General features: G+C 38.2%; 1 protein-coding gene across 2 annotated transcripts in view; it reads right to left on the reverse strand.

Moving 5' to 3' along the window:
- The window catches only part of MYO5C (myosin VC), a 67,166-nt gene that overhangs the window by 12,559 nt on the left and 42,416 nt on the right, over positions 1-12,191 (reverse strand). For both annotated transcript variants that reach the window (XM_019504231.1, XM_019504232.1), the window contains exons 20-31: positions 11,394-11,559; positions 10,911-11,057; positions 9,898-10,062; positions 9,621-9,714; positions 8,791-8,854; positions 6,747-6,927; positions 5,820-5,913; positions 4,809-4,872; positions 4,590-4,670; positions 2,358-2,538; positions 1,371-1,464; positions 341-404 (exon numbers count right to left, since the gene is read on the reverse strand). In XM_019504231.1, the coding sequence (XP_019359776.1) occupies positions 341-404; positions 1,371-1,464; positions 2,358-2,538; positions 4,590-4,670; positions 4,809-4,872; positions 5,820-5,913; positions 6,747-6,927; positions 8,791-8,854; positions 9,621-9,714; positions 9,898-10,062; positions 10,911-11,057; positions 11,394-11,559 (1,395 nt within the window). The remainder of the gene's footprint in view (positions 1-340; positions 405-1,370; positions 1,465-2,357; positions 2,539-4,589; positions 4,671-4,808; positions 4,873-5,819; positions 5,914-6,746; positions 6,928-8,790; positions 8,855-9,620; positions 9,715-9,897; positions 10,063-10,910; positions 11,058-11,393; positions 11,560-12,191) is intronic.

Raw genomic sequence — 12,191 nt, forward strand, 5'->3', positions numbered from 1 at the left:
TAGAGAAGGGAGCAGAAGTTGGGGGGAGAGGCGGGGGGGCAGAGGGGGCGGTCAGGAAGGGAGCAGGTGGCAAGCACAAGTAGGGGGAAACTCCTCGACTTCCCTACACCACCTGCCTGCCCCCCTGCAGCAATGGGGAAGATGAATTCAAGACCGTCCTCTAATAATTAGATTCTAAACCTGGGAAATTATAACAAATATATACATTTTCCATCTATAGAATCTAATTATCGGGGGGATCATCTTAGATACTAGTAAATATGGTAGATTTTTTTTTTTTTAAAGCAAAACAACCCCAACAACAACAACTCAAAACACCACCAAAATAAATACCACTCACCTCCTTGGGGTTCCTTCCTTTGATAGATTATGATGCAACTGATCAGATATTCCTTCCATTTTTCCTGTGATAATTTAAAAACAAAAAAAATCAAAACAAAAAACCCCTCAAACAAACCCACACACAACAAAATCCACATGGGGGAGCAGCTTCTTGACTATGTTAGCACTTTATGTTACAGCATTATGTTATAATATTAGAACATTAGTATTTGTAAGGAAGTATGAATCACTTCCTATTTCATCTACTGAAATTGGATTACAAAGCAAATATTGTATTAAAAAGTCCTTTCCTTGCATAGCAACAAGTTATTAGTTCCAGTACACAATGGGAGTTGAATTCACATAAAAGGTACAGAACTGAACACTACATGGTAAATACCATGGAGTACAGAGCAGTTTGCAGTGAATATGGCATGTAATTAAAAGTTAAATAACTGACTATTTCTACCTATAGTACTCCAATATGACGACTAAATGGCAGAGTCATTTGTGGCACTACTACAGCAATTACATTTAGCAATGAAGCCTCACACAAATGAAAAACCTTTGCTGGGTTATATGTAACTTATGCACAGGGGAAACTAGGAAATCTTTCATTACTGTAGACAAAATCATGAGGGGAACTGTCTACTGGCCATTTGTGACTAGATTACAGATCATTAGGGTATACTTATGGAGCACAAAGTAGTGCTGCACAGAGACTCAGTCTAGCTCTGAATGAGCTAGCTGAGGTTCTAAAAACAATCTAGCTATGTTAGTGCAATGCTCTGTCCAGGCTACTTGCTAACACAGCTTTAATGCTTTTCATACCTACTTAGTGCAAAGATCATACAAAAATAAACTGTACTAACAACTTACATTTTCTTTATATAGTTTCACATTTTATTAACAAGGGAAAAAAACACAAAACCGGAGTCAACAAAATGTTGTGCTTGAGATTTTAAAAGCCAAAAATCTGAAATTCGTATTAGTAAGCTTTAGGCTTACACTGAGTGCTTGCAAGCCCGGGCCCCACATTGGTATTTTACCTTTCATCTTTGCAGTCTGTTCTTGAAAATGGTTTTCAAGATCCATCTTTTGGTTTTGCAGTTCAGAAATCTGCTGTTTAAGGTCTGGGATCACCTTTAAAGAGAAAAAAAACTCATGAATAATTTAATTTCTAAATACTTCACTGACATGTAATGTCCAGTCTTTGGACTTGTAAGTGATGTTTGCAATTTACTAGCTACTTATTGTGTATATAACTGCCCTCTAGTGGACACAGTATCAAACCTGCTCAAACACGTATAAAGAGAATATAAGACTTAAAAGTCAATAGACATATACAGAGAACCCCCTTTAGCTTAATTACTAGAGGTCTGTGCTATTTAAGCTAGAGATTTGGAATACTATCTAATAATGTGAAGGATCTATGAGAATACTGATGGGTATGTATACAGAACTACTGAGGATATCATTATGGACTGGGACAGGGGGCTAGACTCAACGACCTTCCGAGGTCCCTTCCAGCCCTAATGTTTATGAATCTATGACTACCTCCAAATATTGGATTTTAATCTTTTTGAACTTTGCTGTACAAATAGCTGTTGCAATGAAAAATTTCACAGCTTCCACATAAAACAACAAAACAAGCTTCTGCCCACCTGCTCCAGCACTGCAGAACAGCACCGCACCTGTTCACGCATTGCACAGCACTTTTCAAAACTAATAGCGGGAAAACCCCACTGTTTCGACTACAAGTCACATCTGAATTGTTTCTTAAGTATCATTTCAGTATGACAGTGATTGCTTGGTGTATACATCTGTAACACAGGAAGGTCAGCATGCAGTATAGTATGTTGCAATTCTATTTTATTTGACTCAGCACTGGGAAAATGTTATATTAATAGCTTAATAGATATTTACTGTTTTAATAGTTTAATCAAGACCATTTAACAAGTATGATTGATAGACAAGATACATCTTTTAAGGGTATTAAAAGAAAAATAATTGGTCCAGTACTACTTGAATCTTACCATGTTTTCTGATGTTAGCCTGCTGACTTCGAGTTGAATACTGTCATTTATGTCGTTTTCCTCCCTAAATAGCTTCTGTAAATGGTTAATTTCTTGACTGAGATGTTCAACTTTAAAGTTCAAAGCTTCAATCTCTTTTTCATAAATGTCTTTCTGAGACTGGAAATGACTTTCCAACACTCTGTTAAAAAAGAAAAATGTAAACTACAGCTACAGTATGATCTTAGTGCTTTCTCTTATGGTTAAAATCAAATCAAAGTAATAACAAGACACTATGTTAGCATCCAGTTATATCTAGCGAGTGCATAATCTGTACCTCCATGGAACTTATGTAAGCACAAAATATCCCAAAATATACAGTTTGTTTCACATTATGAGGGATCAGTTTGGGTAGTTTTAGCCATACAGGGTGCTGACAGACATGGGGAACAAGAAACCCCAAAACTGCATTCTACTGAAAGCAGCAGCCCATTACTTTGACTTGGTTCTGCAGAATCTGTAGATATCAGGTACTTCAGTAGTGCTTTTTGATGCTTTTAGCTAAGGCTGATTCAATCAACTACTAGAATTAAGCACCAAAAAGTCCCCACTAAAGCATCTAATCTCTACAGACAATGGGAAAGTGGGTGCAACTAATGCACTGCTGCTTTTGGGCATGCACTGGGCTCAGTGTGGGAATATGCTAAGTTTAAGTAAAGCACTGTTTTTTTTTTTCCATGTCTGTAAGCAGCCTTACATATTCAGTTCAAAGCTGTTCAATTTTCTCATTTGTCCTCATCTCAGCACTCATGCAATGTACTATTTAAGTCTTTAAGGAGTGGGGATTTCCTTTAACAACCTTAGAACCTCTTAAGACAGACATGCAGACACATAAATCAGAGAAAGTAACTAATCTGAGGTGGATTAAAGTGTAAGAAAGCCCTAATTACATTCACTGTGGTTCCAGTCCAATACATATGGGTCTGACAAGTAACAATGCAGTTTTTGTTAAAACTTTGTCATAATTTGTCCCTTTTCTACCTGTACAGTCCTAAATAGGAGCTGTGTGACTAATTTAAAACAGAAAATGCTCTCTTGCATACAGTATGCCCACCATAAGAGTATAAGCAACTTGCAGCCAGTGGCTTTTATAGTGAATGGTCTAATCTCCTACCAAAAAATGAGAATTTATAGGGATTCTCATGCATCTCCATAAAAACTCCTTTAGCTATTAAAAACACCCAGGGGGGAGGCGAGGGTTCAGGTTCAGCGCTTGCTCTGCATAGAATACTGCTGTAAACTGTAGTTGCTTCAATATTTATAATGTCCAATTCTGCAAGTCTTACTCGCGTAAGTAATCCTTTATTCATGCTGCCCTACAGTTCTGGTGCAGCTCAGGCTGCTGCTCAGGTCTTTCCCTTTTAGATCTCTATGCTCTTAATTTTGTCCCAGGCAATGTTTCATTTCTAAGCCTCCCTGATTCATTCTCTCAGTGTAGACATTTTCAGTTATATGCAAATGGCACCATGCAACCCAAATGCCCAAGGTCCCCTTAACCCAAATTTTTAGGTAACCTTTCCCAGACCTCCAGTATTGTGAGCAATCTACATAATAGCGTTCATATGACAGCTGAAGAAATTTTATGAGGATTCCAGAAACCAAACACCCCTTAACTTTAGATGGCACAAAAAATAGGCAGATCTAGACAATATAATGCATATCTACATGTATTTCCCTGCCTTGGTTTCTTCAGCACTCAAGTCAAGACTTAGGTCAAAACCTTCAAAAGGAGTTTAGGATTTCCTTCTTCTTTTGGGCCAATGAGCTTCTATGCAGCTAGTTTCTTTGCATCATGGCTGCCCCAAAATTAAACTGGAGTCCTCTGCTATGAAAAATTGACCTTCTGTTTCTGTCTTCTGTCCTAGCTTTCTATATCTCTATGAGTCCTTGTGAAGTCTCCCAAGTTTCCCAGCCCTACACCTTTTTAAACCTCATGGATCTTTTTCTGAAGAAATTCCATTGCTCCAAACCCCATCTCTTCAGACAAAACTTGGCAGGAGTGGTATTCCCAAGCTTCAGCATCCAACTATCTAAAGGTACTTCAACCCTAACCAGTTATTTGACAATGTTTGGTTGTGTGTTATACAATGTTTTCAACTACTTTATTTTAAGACAAGCCACATTACTGCCCCTTGCTGTCTCCTCTGAACCCCAGAGCAAAATAATGAATATGTATTACATGATTAAGCTAACCTTGTTGCTTTTTTCAGGCCCTCGTAAGCAAACCAAATTTCTCCATCTTCATTTAAATGTTCCAAATCTTCTGTAGAGAGCCTAGAATGCACAACAACAACTGTAGATGACTAAAGAAATTAAGTTTCTTAAAATCTCTGAAGTTTGCTTTATTTAAAAAAAACCCCCAAAACAAACAATGCCCCCCCACCAAACTAGGAAAAATAATCAATAGGTTACCTGCTTCTTACATCTTCTAAGTCATAGCTGTCAAGGAGTTGTTTTGCAACTTCTGACATTTTCTCTGAAAATAAAGTTTTCTTTTTAGATTTTAGATTACCTGTATCCCAGGAAAAATCAAATCAGCCTTTTTTTAAAAGAAATCAGGTTCTATGCTTGGGAAAAATAGATTTAATTGTGAAATTCAATCCAGAGGCTTTGTTGCACCCCTTGTTACTTGTGGATATCTAGATAAAAAACAACTTTGGCAAATGAACCCATGATTTGCCCTCTCTCTCAAAGGTCAGCAGGATATGTTAATGAGGGCTGCATCATCAAGACATCTGGTATTGCATCTAGTGCAAAATGGCAGCACAATTATACAATGGTGTTGATCACAAAGGCCACAATTCAACAGAGTACCTAAGCTCATTCCTAACTTCAATCAACAAGTAGTCCTTTTGACTGTAGTGAAACTACTTGTGTATTTAAAGCTAGGCACATATCTAAAATTACCTTGCTGAATTAGGACTAGAGAGTGTATCTATGTCCTGTGAATTGTACTGGATACTTATTTATTTCTAAGTGAAGATTAAGTTTTTAGTTTGGGTTAGTTTAGAGCACTGAATAGTCGGAACGGTGTTTTGGAAGGACCTTTTCTTTCCTTCCCTCCCCAAGTGCAACTGAACACCTGAGCTAACAGCACCCACATTTAAATGGGAGGGAGTAGAAAGTCCAGTGTTCCCAGTGAGAGGGCCTTTCTATTAGCACCCAGTGTTGGTGCTGCAAGACTCACCTTGTTGCCCCTGGCTCTCTCTTAAGGAGGAAGATGTAACTGATGATACGTAGTTCATTCCAGTTGGGAAGGGGCTTTGGGTCTTTTTTAATGGTCTGAGACAGTTTTGATCTCTATTTGTGCTTTTCTAAAGTATCTTAAAAATCTGACAGGCACCACTGAACAAATACAGGACAAGGCAATTAAATGTTACGCTGCTCTTGCAAATTCCCCGAGTTGCACAGTAAGTAAACTACCTCTCATCTCTCGCTTCTGGGATTGGGCCTGCTTTTCCACATCAATTTTCTGTGCCTGAAGGAGTTCAATTTCTTTTTGCAATTCAGGTATTATCTGAAATAGACATTGTCTGTATTACAATTTTTCTTTTTAGAACAAGACAAAATTGAATGAGATAAAGATAAATGACAGATGGTCCAGATACACGTTAAATCATAAGGAATATTAAGGTTTAGAGCTGCTTGATAAATATTTTACAAGACAATGTTCTATTTAGGTCAGCAATCTCTTAAACATTCCTCTAAATGGGAGAACAGAAAGTAAGATTTGACACAGCCACATATATTTATATATTCTAAGCAATAATATTTGACACTAAAAAAAGATTTTGTTGTTGCTGCTGTTTTTCAGCAGAAACAAAGTTTACAAATGAGAATAGATTACATTTAGAAAACACCCACCTAAGGAAGCAGTACCTTATTCCATATGGAAATTCATACGTTTTAATGGAGCTTAAGCTCCAGTTTCAGCCCTTCAAGAGGCACAGTTCTCACCGTTATGTGTTTATTTTAAGAGAACCATGATGTAACAAATGTTCTTTTATACAGGGCAATAAATTATGACTTTTTTCTAAAGTCTGACATTATATTGAGAGACTTTTCTTTAAGTGCAATTTTCATACTTTACTTCCAATAAATTCACTAAATAGCTGCTATTTTTTAAAAATAAAAGTAACAGTATTTTTTGTTTTTTCTAGATTAAAGTCAAAAGTTAAAACATGCTATTATGACATCATACAGATTCAACAACTAAAAGCTGTTTTAAATCATGTTATAGATAGATCTACCCAGCAAAAATAGAATTTTCTCATCCACTCTTTGTTTTATGTAATAAAGATACTGACGAATGGCTCATCTCAGCACTGTTTGCTGGATGCACTTACTTACCTGTAACTGTTTTGTAAGCTGTTCTGCTTCCATTTTTAAGCCTTCCTGAATAATAAGTTCTTGCTGAATTTGATGCTGTAGCTGAATTTTCTCTTTGCTGAGAGTCTTAATTTCCTCCTTCAGTGATTCAATCTCTTTTTCATAGTCTTGCTTCTGATTTTGGAAGTTTTTCTCTAGTATTCTACTCAGAATCAGAGAGAAAATGCATTTTATATGTTTTCATCTCTTTGGTTTGTTTTATTTTTGATTGGCAGCTTTAGAGACTGAAAATGTTTTAATGAGAGAAGAGTTAGGCCTATACTGACCCCCTGCAAAATTATTTCACCTAGATTCCTAGAACCATCTAAAGAATTGATCAGTGGAAACCCCCTGGCCTCCTTCCCCCACTGCCCACCTAGATATAGGAGACCTGAGGTAAAGGGCTCACAAGCATAACATTCTCAATGCCAATTCTTGGACTGTGCTCATTTCAAGAATCCCTGCGCTTCTTGGTAGCTTCCTCTGAGACTCAGAGGGAGCAAGGGGACAGCCAGAGTGGCTTCTAAGACAATAGGGTAGTGGGAAAAATGGAAACCTGGAGAAAGACCACATAACTTATTTCAACCTGACCTGTAGCTTGACTCAGACATCTAAAAAGAACCAGCTTTTGGAGACCGTATTTCTTGCATTTAAGGGATATTTTTTATTTGGTACCTTAACCCCTATAACTTATGCCCACAGAGGTGGTATTCAAAAACATCTGGTTCATAGATTTCATGTGGTTCATTTGCCAAAGTTGTTTTTTATCTAGATATCCACAAGTAACAAGCAGTGCAACAAAGCCTCTGGATTGAATTTCACAATTAAATCTATTTGTCCCAAGCATAGAATACCACCTCTGTGTGCATAAGTAACAGGGTTTAGATTAATAAGGTCTGTTTTCAAGCAACAATAATTCAAAGCATCATAAATTGTGAAAGAAAGTGGAGTTTTGTTCCATGAATGCAATACTGTACGGAAGAAAGCCTTTTCTATTTTCAAGCAAATATCCATTATTTCTTTGAATGTATAGATGAGCTGCTAAAGAGAATAAGGAGGAAAACTGGTTGTGGACACAGTACATTTATAACCTGCTTCCCCAAGACCAATCTTCTCTTCTGTCCTCCACTAGATTTATGTGGCTATAATCTGCTTCCCCAAAACTGCATTAAAAGGCATCTCCAGAGAGATTGTTATGATTAGAATCTCTTCTTGATTGTCGAAAGATTGAAACAACACAATTCTAGAAGCAAAAGGATTCCAGTTCTACAGTATAACTTCCTACATGTGACTGGCCCACATTCAAGTTTTTATCCTCATCTTCGTGGAATCGTAATTTCCTACTAAAGTAAATATATACTGGCCATGTCTACACATGCACCTAACTACAGAGTAGACTAATTAGCTATGGAACATCACCGTCTACACGTGCAATGGTATTAGGTTGCAATAAACTAATTAATGTCACTGTAAGATAGTATTGTTGCGGACAGTAGAGAAAACCCTCACTATTCGTGGGTTTGGCATTTGTGAATGCCAACCCCGCATTTTAAATAAATACACTTTATACACTTACAGGAGCTCCTTGGGAGCTCTGCACTTGCTGCCGCTGTGCTCCCACCGCCATACGCCCTCTGCCGAAGCTGTGCCCTCCACCCCTCCCACCACCCCCCAGCTGCCAGGGGCACTGCGCTAATCAACACAGTACCTTATTCATGGATTTTGCCATTCATGGGGGATATGAGACCGTATCCCCCGCAAATGGCAAGGGTAGCCTGTATTGTCTAATGATGGGGGAATTTACTGCATTTAAAAGCATATGTAGACGCTGACCATGGCCATAAATTGCTGCCGTCTCAGACGCAGGTGTACATGCTGTGACACGTGTAATTGCATGTGTAGATGCACCCACTGCTATAAATCCTGGAGTACTAAGAGATGCATATTCTTATGCATAATACAAGGAAAAAAAGGCTGAGAGAGTAAGAAAAATGTAGGTTTAAAATATCTAAATTATATTCCATACATTCTTTGTCTTTCTTCTTTTTGTACATCAGCAAAGAGTTGTCTGGTAAGGTCATCCATTTTATCTGTGAAAAAATAATTCCATATCTGAAAGTTGTTCCATGTGACAATGAGGTAATTAAAAATGAAGAATATAATTTTTTGTTCTAGTAAGCAGTTTGGATATTTTAGTTTAGAATTAAACTCTCACATATCACATACAATCATGCTAATCTTGAGACGTATCACTATAGGATAAGCTGGTTCTGCAACATAAAAATACTCCTAATTCTAAAATACACTTAATGATTTTGATCCCATGCACTACTCATTGAAGTAAACTGGGATACTTAAGAACAACTGATCAAGATAATCAAGGAAAGGCAAGAGTTCTGAAGAAAATGCTTATGCTCTTTCAGAGACAGTAGACATGGATGAGAGGAGAGCATTTGTTACTACATGGACAAGGGGTGGGCAAAATGTGGCCCGCAGGCCGGATGTGGCCTGTCAGTCCATTCTATCTGGCTCATGGGGCCCCTAAAAAATTTAGAAAATTAATATTTATCTGCCCCTCGCTGCCTGTCATGTAGCCCTTGATGGCTTGCCAAAACTCAGTAAGTAGGCCTCTGCCTGAAATAATTGCCCACCCCTGACATAAACAAATTCTTGAAATGTAAGTCTTGGTCTATGGACTGTGCAAACATGAGTGATGAAAACTTGGTCCAGATCTTCAGCTACTGCAAACTGGTGCATCTCTGTTGACTTCAGTGGAGCTAAACTCAATACTTGTACATGTCCCTAGAAATCTTCCCCATTGCAGCTCTAAAGCTGCCTGATTTTTCATTATTATACCTTTCATTTCCTCTGTTTTCTCTTGGAGCTTCGCTTGTAAAACTTCTTTCTCTTCGTGTAATTCTTTAGCTTGTTTCTCAAGTTTTGAGATTTTCTGCAAATATAAGTAAACATGATACTGAATGTAAAAAATCCTTCATTAAAAACACACATCTTATAGTTGAAACAGAACATGGGCTTTACTAGGGGTTGTAGATTCACAGCGATGGCCAGAATCAGAGTTGTCATAGTAACCAAAAGACAAAATTATATTGCAAGCAAGAACAAGAAGATTAACCTGTTCCTTGTCATCCTTGTATTTCTTCCCTTTATCCTCGGAGATTTTTTTTTGTGTGGTTAATTTTTCAAGTTCTAATTCAAGTTTCTGGATTGTATCTAGGTCATGTGCATGAGTTGAAGCTAGGCTGGTCAATTTCTCCAGTAAGCCATGATTTTCTTTGTTCTACAATGATTAAAAATAGGTAAGAATGATACCAATTGAAAAATGTTGTTCCATTCTGCTTGGTAACTTAGATTATCAGTGTAAAACTTTCTGCTCTATCCTTTCAGCAATTGCCAAATTACCTCTAGTTTCTTGTATTGGAAAATGATACTGGTCATTTCTTTAACTTTTAAAACAGGATTTTGAACAGTACTAGCATACCAAAATCTTATTCAAGCAGACCTTATTATGATGCTTAGGTACAGAGTCAAGTAATACCTGGACAACCCCATTTATATCCTTACCTCGCATATAAGAAAGCAGCTACCCAAGCCTGTCTCTGACTGCTCTTGCTCAATCCCCTTTACTGAAGCCAGAGATTTCACCCCACCCCCGTCCCCTTCAAAACCACATTAATGCTGTTAAAAAAAATAATTTGCCTGGGATGGATCTTGTAAAACATTTTTGAAAGGAAAACATGCTAGACCACAAAAATCAGCAAATGTGTCAACTAGAGTTGTTGCCAACACAGTTCTAATCCCAGTATGAAAAGGGTCAAAGAGATCCGGCTGAAGAGTTATAGAGAACACAGAAATTGCCATGCAATTGTCTGACTAGTGGTCCTTCTAGTCTAAAATCTCATCTTCAACAGGGGCCAATACCAAATGCTCCAAAGATGCAAGAAATTCCCTTGGTGGACAAATACAGTACAGCAGGAAGACAGTGATTGATTTATGCTTTTAAGGATAAAGGTCCATATTTTTTGTACAATTTTTTATCTTGCCAGATAAGCTTGAGATTATATTGATCACACAAATGTTCAATTCACAATGTATCTGGTTCTGAATAAAAGCACGTGTGTCACCTACCTGGTCCTCTAGTTTCTTCTGTAATCGCTGAACCCTGTATGAAAGTTGAATATTCAAAACAAACCGCCGAATGTTTTGAAATCTACGCCTTGCAAGCCAGGCACGGGCATACTTCTGAAGGATAACTGCCTTGTGTTCTTTGAGCATCTGGAAAAGGAGAGAGCTGGTAGAGCAATCAGCACTGGCTCATATTCTGTAAATCTATATTATAGATAAAGAATTGTTTCTACAGAAAGTGTCAAAGAACTAATATATTTAAATAGCATATCAAAACCATAATATTGCCTCCCAACATTTAAAACTTAGACAACCAAGCTGCAACTTACATGAAATTCTGAGGTTCAATATAGATTACTGTCTATAATACTACACTGACCCGCTGAAAGAGTCCAGAATCATTTGTATAAAATATACAGTTTTAAGCATCATTTTATAGTACATTAGCTATTCCCATTCACTAGGATCACACAAAAAATGTTGTACCTTTCGGTATTTTTTCCTTGCTAAAAATCCTCGTGTATAAGCTTGAATTGTTACAGCAGCCACATGGATGAGCTGACAAAGTTTACGGACAAGGTATCCTCGACAGTACTTCTGAATGACTATAGCTGCCCATGTTTGCTTTAGGGCTGTAGCAGTTATGGCTTGCCTTAATTAAGAAGAAAATAAATATACTTTTAATTCATGTGAGACTCCTTTTGCTTTTCCTCTTGTCAGAGAAGCTTCAAATGTGGAGCAAAAAGGAAAATAATAGGATAGATAATTTAAATCACATTTCAGCTAAACAACACTGTGTATAGTTCTAGTTCCATAACTCATTATTCTAATATTATAAAAGCCTTAGTCTATCTGTCCATAACGCTTTATTTGCACTCTGATTGCTTGTCTGAAACAACCAGAGTGCTCCAAGAGCGTTCCAGAGAGGAGATAGTGGCAGAGCCTTGCCATGACGGCGGGGACAGAGCAGGGCGGGTGAGGCCAGCACTGCTGGTCTCGCCCCACCCAGCCCTGCTCCCTGAAGGTGGTGGTGATGGCACAGGGGGGGTGAGGCAAGAAGTGCTGGCCTGCCCTCTCCCCCACCTCCCAGCTCATTAGAGGTGGTGGCGGGTGGAGTGGGCCCGGATGCCAAGGTGCAGCAGGAGAGGGGGGGAGTGGCCCTGGGCCCAATGCATGCGGGGGGATCATGATCAGGGGGCATCACGTGCATGTTTACATGCACATGGCAAGCCAGACAGTATGGTACAGAGCAGGTCTCTCCAGGTAAGTCTACAGGGGTAAAGG

The sequence above is a fragment of the Gavialis gangeticus genome, unplaced genomic scaffold, assembly GCF_001723915.1.
Source record: "Gavialis gangeticus isolate Ggan-Ray unplaced genomic scaffold, GavGan_comp1, whole genome shotgun sequence".
In the NCBI taxonomy this organism is placed as follows: Eukaryota; Metazoa; Chordata; order Crocodylia; family Gavialidae; genus Gavialis; species Gavialis gangeticus.